The 15,026-nt window shown below is 43.8% G+C and overlaps 2 protein-coding genes across 5 annotated transcripts in view; one reads left to right on the top strand and one right to left on the bottom strand.

Moving 5' to 3' along the window:
- Positions 1–12,027, top strand: part of LOC142383862 (serine/threonine-protein kinase WNK1-like) — a 27,250-nt gene extending 15,223 nt beyond the window's left edge. For 3 of the 4 annotated variants that reach the window (XM_075469647.1, XM_075469648.1, XM_075469649.1), the window contains exons 9-28: positions 10–382; positions 495–655; positions 1,022–1,084; positions 1,452–1,487; positions 2,001–2,102; positions 3,299–3,378; positions 3,478–3,640; positions 3,725–3,841; positions 3,951–4,064; positions 4,165–4,213; positions 4,304–4,447; positions 4,546–5,423; positions 5,508–5,582; positions 6,352–6,471; positions 6,561–6,870; positions 7,688–7,865; positions 7,986–8,176; positions 8,299–8,439; positions 8,672–8,889; positions 9,009–12,027. In XM_075469647.1, coding sequence (XP_075325762.1) covers positions 10–382; positions 495–655; positions 1,022–1,084; positions 1,452–1,487; positions 2,001–2,102; positions 3,299–3,378; positions 3,478–3,640; positions 3,725–3,841; positions 3,951–4,064; positions 4,165–4,213; positions 4,304–4,447; positions 4,546–5,423; positions 5,508–5,582; positions 6,352–6,471; positions 6,561–6,870; positions 7,688–7,865; positions 7,986–8,176; positions 8,299–8,439; positions 8,672–8,889; positions 9,009–9,392 — 3,897 coding nt within the window. In that variant the 3' untranslated portion in view covers positions 9,393–12,027. The remainder of the gene's footprint in view (positions 1–9; positions 383–494; positions 656–1,021; positions 1,085–1,451; positions 1,488–2,000; positions 2,103–3,298; positions 3,379–3,477; positions 3,641–3,724; positions 3,842–3,950; positions 4,065–4,164; positions 4,214–4,303; positions 4,448–4,545; positions 5,424–5,507; positions 5,583–6,351; positions 6,472–6,560; positions 6,871–7,687; positions 7,866–7,985; positions 8,177–8,298; positions 8,440–8,671; positions 8,890–9,008) is intronic. The other variant, XM_075469650.1, reaches the window with a different exon arrangement.
- rad52 (RAD52 homolog, DNA repair protein) lies at positions 11,362–15,026 on the bottom strand. Its single transcript, XM_075469651.1, has 11 exons — positions 14,935–15,026; positions 14,553–14,654; positions 14,288–14,381; positions 14,114–14,181; positions 13,853–13,971; positions 13,682–13,757; positions 13,370–13,590; positions 13,100–13,296; positions 12,887–12,967; positions 12,565–12,801; positions 11,362–12,478 (listed from the first exon to the last, which is right to left on the bottom strand). The coding sequence occupies exons 1-11, from the start codon at positions 14,980–14,982 to the stop codon at positions 12,417–12,419; spliced, it is 1,305 nt and encodes a 434-aa protein (XP_075325766.1). The 5' UTR covers positions 14,983–15,026; the 3' UTR covers positions 11,362–12,416.

Below are 15,026 nucleotides of genomic sequence, written 5' to 3'. Positions count from 1 at the left end.
GTCTTATAGGTTAGAGAGGATCAGGAAAAGAGAAGGATTGAAGAGGAGGTGCAGGGCCAGCCACTGCCAGCACAGCAACAAGGCCAACAGTCTAGCATGGAGATGCCTCATTCACAACCAGTGCCACAGCCTGCTGCTTTTGTTGCTCCACAGCCCAACCAACACAGCACACAAATGAGTGCCCAACCAGCATCTCAGCAGAGCCTCCAGAACTCCAACTACAGCAATCCTCAATCCACCCAACTGAGTGGCATATCACAGGGCGTCCCTTATGTTCCACAGTCAACTGGGAAAGTCCCAGTTCAGGTTCAGAGTGTAACTGGCATCCAAACTGAGGGCGAGGAACCGGAGACTGACCAACAGCTGCAACATGCTGGAGGAGGTATGTATCAAACAATTATAGCTAAATAGTACAATGGTACTCTCATAGATTCCAAAGCCTTGTGTGTTGCAGGTGTTTTACACAGATTAACCTTTTTGTCCCCCTGTTGCAGCTCGGGACATGGGAGACAGACCACCTGGCTCTTCTATCATTCCTGAGGCCTTGCCTCCTCAGTCAGTGGTATCCTACAATGCTCCTCCTAGTCAGCACCTTCAGCCCCAAGTGTCCTGTCCACAGACACAGAATGATCCAGTGCAGCACCAGTTGTCACTGGTAAGAAAGTACAGTAGAGTCTCATGTGTTTGGATTCCTCCTCTAGTACGCCTTTAAAAAAAAATATTTTCAGACATACATTCAGATAAACATCTGTTCAGTTTAAATTTTAGGCTCCCAATCTCTGTGTTACCCAGTTGCAAATTTTCTGCAATCCTTGCTTCCATTAAAAACACTTTGGCTGTGCTAAAACAGCTGATTTACTAGTAGAAGTTGATTGTGAAGTGGAGAGAATTTCCAGAAAAATTCAGATTGATCTGTGGTCATGACATGTGCCATTCTTTGCTTTTCTGCTCATAGAATTAAATCGGTTTGCTTTTATCTTAATCTAATTTTTACCACATTTTTCATGCTACCCAAATGTAGGTCGTCCAGCCTGAAGCTGTTCCCGGTTTATCCACCAACCAGTCGGTTTCAGCATCTCCACAGGTATATCTCGTAATGTGTGTCATATTGTGCTTAAACAGTGATTTTGGACCATCTGAAATAAACTTTCACTGGAGACAAATCTGTTGCACTAAAAACACAGTTTTTAATAATCTACTGAAACCGCTCTATGAACACTTTTGTGTCACCATGGCAAAACCTCAACCCCTTAAAGTATGAATCTGATTTTCAAATGATGTTTAATCCTTAAAGGCCACATTCACTGTTTTCTTGTTGCTGTGTTGACAGCAGTCCTCAGGACTGTTCCTCCGCAGTTATCTTTAGTTTTTTTGTTTGTTTGTTCCCCCCCCCCTTGGTTTATTTCTATAGCTTGCTACTCTTACCCTGTGCTATGTTTTGTTTCCCATAGTATGGAGTTTACTACCAACCATCGCCTCCCCCTCAGGTAGATAAAATTCCCCATTTTCCCGCTACAATTTTTAATTGCACCCAGTCTAAGAGATGGCGTGTTCTGGTAAACAAAATGAACTGATTATCTATATTGATCTGTATGGCAGGCTCTCCTTACTTCCTGATTAATTGTTGTAGGCTTAGAAAGGGTTTAAAGTATCCAGAAAACAAGCCTGGCAAGTTCAGGGATTATCGTGCAGTTTACATGTCTGCAGAATGCACTTCAGAGTTGGCATTAGGCGTTCACTGAGCAAAGCTTTGACCCTTTACATTGTCGCACAGACAAATCTGATTGATGTGTAAGTTATCCTTCAGGTAAGTGCATGAGGTTTTGCATCAAAGTAAAATTCTGAGATTTAGATCAGAAGGAAACTTTGCTTTCAGGAAGTGACCTAAATATCTATATAATTGTGTTCTTAGTTGGTATTCTAAAAATCTCACCTGTCCAATTGTATTTTTGTCTCTGTTCTGCTTTCTTCATCTCTTATTTGTACACATGCCTTCTCAGCAAATCACGATACCCCCATCTTCTCAGTCCTCTCTCCCACCGCAACAGCCAGAGAGCAGCAGTACGCACCCACAAGCACAGACTGGAGCTCTGCAGCTACAGGTGACACACGAACCCCTCCTGCCTATGCTCTTCATGGATATTTATTTTTATCTTGCTTTAACACATACGCTGATGTACGCAAGTGTTTTAACTTGTGAATTCCCCCAATTTGCTCCACCATACTACAGTACGAATTTGATACTGTCCATTTTAATGTTCATTTTCTTCTGAGTCATTTCTCTCTGTTTTCCCTGAACATAACAACTCTCGTTACCCTGTCTGTCCCCCTTTTTTTTTTGTTTGTTCTTTTGTTCTCTTCCCCTGCACGCTGCTTATTTTTGCATGACCTAGTCTTGGGCCAATGATCCAAGTCCTCCTATCATGTCTCCACCAATCAACATAGAGCATCTATACTTCCTCTATCAGGCCTCATGCCTCTCTGCTCTGCAGGTACTTTACAGAGCTCAAAACAAATGCATGTGGGTGGTAGCATGTAGCATGATTGGGTTATTTCCTCTTTGTATAGTTCCTGCATCTCAAAATATGTGTATGGTTTAGGGGAAAACGTATTTCAGGGTGTACATTTGACATATTATTAAATATGATTGTAATGTGTACTTGAGTCCTACTCACCATTATTAACTTAGTTGTGGCAGTTCTTTGAACCAAGATGTTAAAGTATGAAATCATGTTTGTTCCCATGGTTCTTAGATTTTGACGAAAATATTAAGAAACCATTTCAATTTCCTGTAACCCCAAACAATCCAGAAAAAAGGGAAACCTGTAGATTTAAACATTATATATGTAAACTGTGATTGAGACATTTTTTGCAGTTCTAAATATCAGTGTTACAACCTCGCATAAGGACAGAAGTGACCATTATAGAACAACAGTAACCTGTGTAGAGTGAACTAATTTCCATATAAGCACTGCAGGTGTATTTAATTTCTTTGAGAATGAAGGAAATCAGAACTTCATTGTACAACAGTATTTCCACGCAGCTTCACAGCTGAATAATGGCGTTTCTAGAAGTACGCAGTTATGTTTCACCATATTCAACAGCTCCATCTGGTGGAGGGTCTGATTGACAACGGTTCATTTATCTGTTAACGATCATGACTGTCATTTCCACATGCTTTAATTGGTTAAAACAGCTTACTGTGTAAATCATCATAGAATTTTATCATGGTAACATGTAAAAAAAAAAATTAAAAAAAAAGATGGCAATTTTTAATGCTAAGTTTTCTGTGCTTCAGGGTCCTGTGACTCTTCCTCAAACAACGCCAGGCGAGCAGCCAGCGGGATCCTCCTCCTTGGTGCCTCCATCTGCAGAGAAGTAAGATGGTTGTTATTATTTTCTTCAGAGGAATGAATAAAGGCGATTTCCATCACCAGGTTTTATTTTTTTATTTTTACTAATTTGTGTTTTTTCTAGCTGTCTGTCAGATGCAGCTTCAGGGCTTAGTGATGGCAATGATGGAAGTTCTACATCAGGTGGCCGCCACGAGGGGCGCTCACTTAAACGTCACCTACGGCGATCTGTACGCAGCCGCTCACGCCATGAGAAGACTGCAAAGGCGAAGCTAAATGTTCTCAATGTATGCGTCGAACCTGATGTGTCCACTGGTACTCCTTAAGCTGTTTGTCACTGAACACCTTTAACATGAATTAATCTTTTGCAGATCTCTCACGTGGGCGATAGAGTAGCAGAGTGCCAGCTGGAAACGCACAACAGGAAGATGGTGACATTCAAATTTGATCTTGATGGTGATAACCCCGAAGAGATTGCACAGATTATGGTAGTGGTTGCTCTTTTGTTTTCACTTTTAACATTTAATTGAGAGTAAATGTGCTCCCTTTATATATGTTCATAAATTACGGTATATTTATTTTGCTTTTTCTTTGAAGGTTGAAAGTGAGTTCATCCTGGAGAGTGAGCGCGAGTCCTTCATCGAGCAGGTCCGTGAGGTCATAGAAATGGCTGATGAGAAAGGAGAGGGCATGAAGGAAGGCTTCCCCCAGGTATGGATTTACTGCACCTTATCAAATACCCATTGTAGCAGTTTTCAGCCTTACCTGCTAAACCTGAGGATGCTTTTATCTACTTATGGTCTCTTTTCAGATTGGTGATCTCCAACAGCAGCCTGAGCTAACTGTTCCCATGGTGCCGGGTAAATATACTTAATGAGATTGCAGTGTCACTCAGTGTTTAGGTTCCAGTTAGTCCCTTTTGAGTCACATTTGAATTTTCTTTTGTTTAGGCATTTCCCCCAGCACTACTGCTCAGGTGGTTCATTCAGCGGGCCGAAGATTTATAGTGAGCCCGGTGCCAGAGTCTCGTCTCAAAGAACAGTTCTTTGGAGACTCATCTTCTAATAAATCCTTTGGAGATGAGCCTACTGCTGGTGAGAGAAAGATTTTATTTTGCACCCTGTATCATTAAGGTACAGTTTTTATAAAGGTATGTTCATCTGTTTTTGTTTGTTTTCTTTTTGTTTTTTAGCACCCTTGGGCCTTTCTCTCTCTGCTCCATCTGGGATTCTCCAGCAGGCTTTTAATAAAGTGAGGCAGGCTCGTATTGACAGAAGCAACACTCTCGATCTCCCCTCTGCTGAGCATGAACCAGGCGCTGTCCCACCCAGTGAGGCTGGCTTAAACTCTAAGAATATCCATTATACTCCAGAAGCTGTGGCCTCCTCCACTAGCACTGTTTTTCCAGCTGTCACATCTACTGCAGCTTCCTCACCACCTCATCCAGTTGGAAGGGTTTCACCTCCACCAATATCAGTTCAGTCCCAAACTGTAGTCGGTGACCAAAGTTCACCATCCCAGTCTACCCATGAAATGGCTCAGTCACAGTCTCCACCAGCTGCTAGTATCCCTTCTTCATCGTCCACTGTTTCACCTCCTTCAACACTGACGTCTGTCCCTGTAGTGACTGGTTCTCAGCCAAACGGTGCCCCCGTCTCCTCTATTGCTGGGACATCCATTAGTGTTGGAAATGTTCCCGCCTCAGAGCCACAGCCCTTTAGTGCTGTTACGGCTTCTCAGCCTATAAATTCATCCGTCCATTCACAGCCCGTGGAGTCAGAGGGGGCCGAGCTCCAGTCTAAGACAGCTGGCAGAGATGACATTCAAACCCTAGATATGAAGCTACGATCCCTCTTTAAAGACATGAGCTCCACCTCCTCAGCATCAGTCGATCCCAGTCAGAACACAGGAACCTCCTCTCCTCCCACTGGAACTTCCTCCCCTCCGCCTGGCACCATCCTGGTTCCCCCATCTAATCTTCCCCTGACTTCTGGGGTACAAGGTGTACTGGGCTCCACAACTACACCTGGAGGACATGCCCAGACCCCTCCATCTAAGCCCAGGGCACAGGTCTGGGAATAATACAGCCCCTAAAAATGAATCAGGCATGCTGTTTATCATAATATATGTCAACATTGCTCTTTTTCTTTCCAGACTTTACCTACTGGTTTTGATCAAGCTGCTACACCTCCTTCTGAAGTTGTTCCCCCCTTTCCTGGACCAAATCAGGTGAGATTACATCGTCTTTGCAGTACAATATCCAGCCCACCACCTTTTCTACGATTGGGTCATGTGAAAAAGGAGCAATCAGCCTCTATTCCAGTATTGTCCCTCATCCAATCGATCATTACATTTCCATATATTCTTTTGCTTGACCTTTAGAGTCAAGCTAATATATGGAACTGATCTCTGATTCACTACACTTTGTCCCAATGTTTAGAAGTCTCTTTTCCCTAAAGCTGATATGAATTCAGAAAGCAACTTGGACTTCAAGCCTCTTGCTGTTAAACGTTGTGTAGATGGCTGTTTACCCTTAATATGCCACACATCACTGTCATGTATCTAGAACAGACTGAACTCTAGATTATATGCGAGCTACTTCTCAAGACAAATCTTTTACAGGTCTTAAATTAAAGTTACCTTCATCCAATTGCTAGATTGGTTCAGAATAATTCTTGTGTTGATAATTATCTTTTTAAGATGTTGGCTGAACAGTGCGGATTTCACCAGAATATAATCGATGTAAGCTGGCCAGCAGTGAAATAGTTCTAGATGTTTGGGACCTCGATAGTTGTAGTGTCCTTTGTTAAACTGTTGGACACAAGAATGGAATTAATGATACACAGTTCACTGAAGTCTTTATAGGGAACTGCTACAGGAAGTGACTGAAAGGGCTACGGGAACCATGGGGTTCATTCATCAGTGGATGTATGGTCCATGTGTTATGGTCTGTTTTTATTGTCTAAGGTCTTTATATCCTGTTTGTGTGACTCCACAGTCGCAGCAACCCCGGGGGAGTTTGGAAGCCCAGACGAACAGAGCTCCAAGTCCAGAAACTGTTCAGAGGGGTGACGAAGCTCAGCCTCCAGCTGCAGGTTTCACTCTAGGACGTTTCCAGGTGAGTTTAGGTGGCACCTTAATTTGAATGTTGGTGATATAGTCTTAATAGTTAAACCTCTTTTAATGTTTTTTTTTCCATTTCTGAAGGTGTCTGTTGCAACTGAAGGTGCATCCAGCAGTGCTCCAGATCCATGCAGTGTTGTTTCTTCTTCTTCCCTCACACCGTCCTCTACTTCCTCCTCTTCCTCTTCATCCTCATCCTCTTCCTCACCCTCAAGTCCAGAAAATACCCTCCACCGGTCCTCCACTCTGTCTCAAGGAGTTTGTGAAAATGATGGAACATCATCTGCTGGTCCTGCCGTTGAGCCCACAACTATTGGACGCTTCCAAGTGTCCAAGAGCAGCGCCTCATCTGAGCCAGCTGCCAGCTCTAAAGTGGGACGATTTTCAGTCACAGGTAAGCAGTGGGCTCAAAACACATTAACAGGATGTGCTGGTTGTGATAAACTAGTGTGTGAAGCACCTCCTCCCAGTGGAGTGATGTACACAAGATGCTTCTGCTGCCTACCACAACCAGTCACCCTTAAATCTGATACCTAAAACTGTCTTGTCAGTTATTTCACAGCATTTAGAGGATAATGCAGTCTAAGATGTCTTTATAGATGTATCCTGTTGCAAAGGCCTTTCTCTCTTAATGAGAGAAATTACAGCAATATGGCTTGTAATGAGATTTCAAAGGATACGCATTATTGGAAAAATTGCATATTAATGTGTTTGTTTTTGGCCGCCTCTTTGCAAACATGGCATTCATCAAGCCTTTCAGATTTGAAGGGTAAAATTCCTCTACAAGGTTATCCAGCCTCCTCCTTGTGTATCTCCACCTAACTTCAGCAGAAGTGGGGAGTTGAAGCTCTCTTGCTTTTTTCTTTGTTGTTGATGTCAAACTTCATCATTTGTTATAGTTTACTGAACTGAATAAATACAGTTGATAATCCTCTTGAGTTTGTTTAATGTTTAATATCCCAACAAGGAACTCTGACTTCTAATTGGTGTTCTTCATATTTTTTACCAGTCAAAAGTTTGAAATCCTGATTTCCCATTTATTATTGAATGCACCATAGGAACAGGACTTTTTCCCCCCCCCCGAATAATATCACAAGATAAAGTTTGGACTATGCAAGACCCAAAGAACACGGATATTCAGGGTACATTTTTAAGTCTTGAGATAAAACCTGTCTAATACAGTTATTGCATTATATTTTAATTTCCTGCAGTGACTCCAGCACCAGTAGTAAGCGCCACGCCATCACATGACTGCGGTATGCAGAATGGACCATCATCCTCGACCTCCGACCCCCAAAATACTCATTACCATTACAGTAGTGACAACGACGATGACTCGGAGACTGAGGATGAAGCTTTACAGAAGGAAATACATCGTTTGAGAGAAAAGTACGACAACATTGACGGCCTCGTTTTAGATCACACCTGTTCACGCACATGTTTTTGTGAATGTTATTTCACAGCTCAAAACAAACACGATTACTCAGTTTCCTGCCTTTCTGCTTACAGGCACATGATGGAGATTCAGACTTTGCAGGGTCGTCAGAAAGAGGAAATAGAAGCCCTGTACACACGAATGGGAAAACCTGCCCCTCCCACGGTCTTCTCCCCTGCCGTGGCCATGGCTGGAGGTCGACGTAGGCTTAAAAGCAAAAGCCAAAAATCCCGCGGTAGTGGACAGCCCAGTCCCATTCACTCAGGTAGGGACCATTCAATCACTTATAGAAATTTTGTTTCATGTGTATGTTTTTCCAAACATCTAAAGATTCCCTTGTTCAAATATTAACTCTGTGGTATTTTCTGCTCATACTTCGATCCTCAGCTCAGAGTCGTGGATCCGAGTCCCCCCCAAAGCAAAGTTCACTCTCTGCTACAGAAGCTGTGGAAACTGCTGTTAGCAGGACATCAACACAGCAGCTCACATTTTCTCCATCTATGCCGAACCTCGGTAGCTGTTCCACTGGTATGTGCAAGTACATCTTTTCATGGCTAATTTCTACAATTCATTAAAAAGAGATGATTTTAAAAAAAGTTTGTTTTTATTGTATGAGATTTATTCTGTAAATCCTGTGGGGTTCTCTTAATCTCGCCTGCACATTTTGTATGATTTTTACTTAAAGTGTGCGTTTGTGGCACTATGTGCAGATTAAATAATTTTCTAGTGCACGTCTCATCCATTTTACCTGTATTTCCAGGATCAAGTGGCACCGGCTCCTCAAATGGTTCAGGGAACTGCCAGAATGCCTCTGCTTCCTTGTCCCAGGCCACTGGATCCGCTCCTTCCCAGAAGGGCAAGGGCACCTTCACAGACGATCTGCACCAGCTGGTGGATAACTGGGCCAGAGATGCCATCAACCTCTCCCAGTGCAAGAGGGGGCCGAAAACTGGAGCACAGGCAACTCTTGGACTCGATGTAGGCTTTCATTGTATTTTATATATTGAGACTATGACTGTACGTCTATATTTTATATGTATGCTTTTGTAACAATGTTGCATATTCGGTAGTAAACCGTTTCTTTTAATTTTATACAGATAATCCCTCCAGCGAACATGGGCCGAAAATTTTCAGCTCCAGGCTACCTATGCCCAGCACTTCCCACGCCGTCCAATAATACATCCACGTCCTCCGCTCACCTTCCCAACCCAGCCAATCCCTCGGCCTCTGTGGGGCCTCGTAAAGGCTCTTTGGGCCCTGTTGTCCCGGGGTTTGGATATACCTCGGCCCCTTATAGTGCTCCCCAGTGGGCAGGACCCACGGGTACATCCCAGGTCAGCATGCATAACCCAGCGCTGCCACTAAAACAGTTCCAGCCACCAACAACAGCTACAGTATCCATGCACCAAGGCTACCATATGGGAACAACGCCGGCCAACCAGAAGTCAGTCCCAGGAGGGTCCAACTCGAGGCCTACGTAGCCCAGACAGAGAGGAAGGGCCAAACAGGGCAGAGGATAGGCAGTCTTGATCGAGAACCACAGCCTCTCTTGGCAGTTTACTGGCTTTGTTTTGTCATTTTTATTTCAGCTTTTAACATTATGTATTATTTCTGTGAAGAGTTGACCTGTGTGGTTCGCGTCCTCTCGGGCAGAATTAAGTATGTCTGGCAGTTGGCGGGAGAGTGCAATACACATCCACAGCACAAACGTCTCACATTTAGCCTGCCATTAGCTGTGGAAATGAGCTGTGACGAGTCAGGTGGTTGTGTCTGATGCATTGACTCAATGGCATAATCAACAGCAGCCAAATGTGTCTTCTGAGCGCAGATGTTGCAATATTGTCATTCCTTTGAAGGGGAGAAGGTAAGGAGGGATTGCTGTTCATACCCTCACTTCTAAACCAGGCTGGGACTGAAAACTGTTTCAACTGACAGGCCACAGACATACGTGTGCATACACACCTGATTTATCTTTAACCTGGTTGAATGACTTAGGATGGAAGTTTGTGTCAATAAGAGAAGAGAGAGAGCGTACAGAAAGTGTGAAATAAGAGTGGGACGACGGGTAGTTTGTCCCAGAGGGGAAAGTAAAGTGGCTCGTAGATTTAGGAGAAGAAAGACTTGGCAAGTTAAGGCAGGGTAACGGATAAGGATGAAGTATCAGTACATCCCCCAACTATTAAGTACAATGCAATAATGAAGTAGATTAACTGACCATTGTAACTGTGGCCTTAATTCCCAAACACATGAAAACATTGGCTTTGTACATAGAGATTCCCTCACTGGGTTATGATTCCTTGTTTAACATTTTTCTGTCTCTGAGTCTGGTATTGGATGTGATTTGAGTTTTATTTCATACAAATTCCTTTTTCTTTTTTTTTTTTCCCTTCACAACTGACCTAAAAGCCAATGGATCTGCCACAAGTAAAAGCATCGTCCAGGTGCTGACCACCGCTCAGAGTTTGAAACTGACATGGTGATGCTGCTGCTGGAAGTCACAATACGAGTGGACAGTGTTCAGTCACCCCCCTCTGAAACACATGAAACCACTTTACTTTGTGCTGAATATGCTCATCATATCCTTCAAAACTATGAATTTTTTAAATTATCATTATTATAATTATTATTGGGGTAGTATTTAAAGGTTTCAGTGTGTAGGAAGTATTCCTACTTCTGCGAGTTGTGCAGACGGCGTGTGCTCAGTTCAAAGAGGAAACAGTTTGTTGGAAAAGTCGTGTCACTCGTATCATTTAACTGTGACCTCTCACATCTTAAGTGTCCGGGGTCGTCTGTCTGTGGTCTGTTTTTGTATGCGTATATTTAATACAACGATGTTCTTAATGGACCTGTATTCAGCCATCAGATTTTGATGTTGTTTCACTGTAATTATTATTAACGGTTGTTAAACAACATGTAGTTGAAGAAATATAAGAAGTGCAATTGCAGGGTTGTAGTTCTTGGTCTCCTCCTCACCGTGCAGGATTTATCCTGCACTTCATTGAGCTCTTCTTTCTGACTGCCCTGCCCGTGTTTTCTATTTCATTGTACATATGCTAAAGTGAGGTAAATGCTTTCGCATTATTTTCAGTCACTAGAGCATGCTTGTGGCGACCTGACCCCCCCCACCCCCATGCACATGCAATCTAACCTGTAAACTCAACAAACACTTTAGTGCCTTGCATCCTCACTAATAACAAGTTCCAGATTAATCTAGTCCTGCAGCTGTGACTGCTGCAGTAAACCAGTAACTGAACCAGTGCACGACATAAACGCCACCAGACACGGTCATTTCAGAGCATGTTGCAGTAAAAACGGACGCCACACGCAGAACAAATAGCACACTTAGTAAAGTGGAAACAGTTAATTTTCTCTCTACACTTACATCTGTGTGGTTGTGTAACCAGCTGTGTATTTCTCTTTGGCTCATGTGAACATGGATTTTTGCTGACATTTGTTTCAGTGGATTTATTATTAAACAGGTTTCAAAGCGACACTTGTTCGGGCAGCGACTGAGCTGTACAAAGGTTTGAAAGTTGGCATGCTGACTCCGCTGTTGTGTCACCGCCTCACAGGAGTGCCACGCTGTTGTTGTGACTCTTTCACCTGCTCGTAGATTGTTTAACTTCTCTGGGGGGTAAAGAAAATCTAAAAAAAAAGAGTTGCTGCAATGCAGAATATGTCAAATGTAAAGTTTTATAGGAACTGAGGGGTGTTGGAAACGTCTGCATGCTGATGAGGGTCGTTACCAACTTCAATGTTTTTGATATTAGAAAAATAGAGACTTTATTTTGCTTTTCTGAGGGTATCACCTGAATATCACAGGCACAACTTCAGCATTAGTTTATCAGCGTATGAGTTCTGCATGCCAGCTTCACTGGTGTTAAAGCCTGCTAATGACAACCAACGGGCCACTGTACAGCACAAGCTCACACATGTAAGATCCATGTGCTCCAACGCTTTTATCAGTAACTGTCAGACCTGTTTGAGGCCACTGATATACAGTTGTACTCTTACTTCTGATCCCTCCTTACTGACTTCCTGTGATTCAGTGTCTGTTTTGTGTATGTTTTTTCACATTGTACAAAATGTAAAAACAAATAAAAAATATCAATTACAGGTTGCGCTTCATGTCCTTTTTGTTACAGTTCAACACATTCTCCTCTTAGCACATTCCTGTATGCGTTTTCATCTGAAGATTTTATTTAAACGGCTTCAAATTCATTTAAAATTTATAAAAGAAAAATGTAATCTTTTGTCTACATAAGCAACAAAGATAAGTGAGTTCTCTTGCATCGGTTTTTCTTCGATCCATGCAGCATCTTTTCAATACAAACTAAAACCACAGTGAATGTTGTTCTTTCCTTTTTTTTTTTTTTACAAAACCAGGAGAAACATTCCTCTAAATATCAAACACAGCAGCATTTCGGTGCAGTTAGAACTTCCTGTGAACCCAAAATAAACAAGTGAAACCTTGCAGTTGGATCGTGGAGCGTTGAGTGAACAGCTCAAGTGTCCAGCCTGCGTTTCTTCATGTGCTGTCCTTGTCTGTACGGGCTGAAGGCTTCACCTGAAGGTTGGAAAGGTAGAAAAGAATTTAAAAAGCATAGATTTAATGCAGGCCGGCTCCCTCGGTGACCGCTTTTGAAACCTCACCTGCTCTCCCCTGACAGTGGGCGTGCGGTTGGGGTCTGTTATGAGACTGGACATGTGCGCTGCTGCTTGACGGGGCCTCTGCGGTTCTGCTTGGAGCCCTCTGTGGAGTCTTACTGCGTGTCTGCATCTGGTGATTCCCAGGCGTGCTGGGCCGGAGCCCTCTGGGAGCAGGACCGGCGCCGGGAACATCCAGCTCTTCGATCCCGTCCAGAGTGAAATCCCAGAGCTCCGGATCATCTGCGGAGGATGACAAAAAAAAGAAGTAAGAGGCCCTTCGCATCACACCGAGTGTTCAGAGCCTTCTGCTGGTGGTTTCCAGCACCTGTTAAACACGCGTCCCTGCTGCTGAACTTGTTTTCAGCTGTGGCGCCGTCACTGGTCGCATGAGCAGCCCAGTCAGGACCTAAAGGAGCAGAAACAGAAACATCTTTATTTCTTTAAGTTTTACTTTCTGAACATTCTTCTTCTTTACAATGTTGCGAGCTGTGTAAAGGATTCGGGGCCACTGCTTCCATCAGTGACTGAATGAAGACACCTCTTCCTCCTGGGGATCTTAGGCCAATAGCGACCTCTGCCTCTTCGGACTTGGCTTGATCCTGGTCCTGCTGCAGCTTCTTGGCCTCCATCTCTCTCCTGAACTTCTGCTGAAGCTGCTGCTGTCGGAGTTTCCTCAGCTGTTTGGGGTCCGTGTGCTCCTCAGAGCCGACAAGATCCACCGAGTCCACGGCAGATCTTCAGAGGAGGAAAGCGAAAATTAGGTGATGCGCTTCAGCAAAGGGGACGACTAAAGCTGGAGGGTTTTTACCTGGAGCTGATGTTCTCGCTGTTTCTGCGGGGGGCTGAGTCAGCAGCACTGGGAGTGTGAACGTCTGAAAGGTTGAGCACTCGGGGCTCCAGAGGCATCCTGGCAGGAGGTGCTGAAGATTTAAGCATTTCTTCTCGGACCAGACTGCTGAACCGAGCCTTCTCTACTGAAGGCTCACCCTCGGACCGCTTAGTGTGGGCTGGGTCCAGAGCAGGAGGAGGCTTTTACGTAGAAGAAGAAAGTTTCACAGGAATTAATGGAGTAAAAGATCAAAAAGTATAAACAATTTTTACTTTATATGCCGTTTCTGACCTGTTTGGGGATCTTGTTAATCGCAAGAAGGTATTCTTTATTGAGGATGCAGTTTCCGAGAGCATTACCAAAACATCTCAACATGAGAAAAAGAAGAAGCGTTTTAAATATTTCCGCTCATTTTCCTGAACTAATCTCAGCAAAGAATTCAGATGATGCAAGCTGCTTTACTTCAGCGCTCTCTTCGTGCCATCTGTGACAGCTTCCTTTCTCGCCTTTTCCAGAGACAGCGCTTTAGACTTCAGCCCCTCGCTGACTCCATACCCGACATCCTCATGGTACGACCCGTCCTGGATAAGAACACTCGTCAACACAAGTTCATTCGATCTAAATGAGCAGCAGAGGCTCGTGGGACACGAGAGATGTACTTGACGAGATGATCGGCCGTGGACCAAATTGAAGAACATTTTTTAAAAAAGGTGTTCATCCAACCTTGAGCTGCACTTTGACAAACGCACTGACCCCGACGTAAAACTTCCCGTTGACGAGGTCTACGAAGTCTGAAAACAAAACGTAACCCGTTTGTGTGACTCTACAGGCATTACAATCATAATTGATTGTATATATATTACAATCGTAATGCCTGTAGAGTCGGGTGAGTCATACCAACGTTCTGCTGGGAAATAGAATGAGACCATCCGTTGTATCCGAACATCTCGTTGGCCAGGCTGACGACACGATGCCCTTCGATATAACACACCTGTTGAAACAAGGTGTTCTTCATTGCTTTGGACTACAGTTACATTAGGATACTTGGATTTGAACAGTGTGACATCAAAGACAAACAACAATGATGAAACACACTTCACGGTGCAGGGGGGGGGGGGCTTTAATAGACTCGTCACAGCTCGAGAGAAAAACAAAGACTTGCCTTTTGTCCTCCTCCAGCCATTCTGGTGCTGATGTATTCTGGTCCCAGCTTCTGTCGCAGGGCATTGTGCACCGCCTGGTACTCTTCAGCTGTGTAAGTACACTGTCCACAGAACACAATCAGTTAGACAAAACAAGAAAAGGCACTGGAAGATGATGCATGTTATATGTTATACATGTTCATAGTCTGTTTTAATCATTTTGAAGTGCAGGAAGCTTGTGAGCATGTATGATTTCAGCCTTTCTCCCACTGATCTTTCAGCTCCCATTAGACATTTTTGTCAGTTGTTTCATTTCTGCTCACCCGAGTGCCACTTGACCAATGAGTCTGTGACAGGAGTTTGAGAGAAGTCAGTGGGACGATGCGTCTCTGCAGGACCTACCTGTCCGAAGCACCTGGATGCGGGGATGCTCCTCTCCTCGCTAGCCATGGCTTGCTAAGATGTCCTTTAATCACTAAGAACTCAAAGACTAC

This window comes from Odontesthes bonariensis, chromosome 7 (assembly GCF_027942865.1).
Source record: "Odontesthes bonariensis isolate fOdoBon6 chromosome 7, fOdoBon6.hap1, whole genome shotgun sequence".
Classification (NCBI taxonomy): domain Eukaryota; kingdom Metazoa; phylum Chordata; class Actinopteri; order Atheriniformes; family Atherinopsidae; genus Odontesthes; species Odontesthes bonariensis.
The sequence above is the reverse complement of the archived record's forward strand: the minus strand, read 5'-3'. Positions and strand labels throughout refer to the sequence as shown.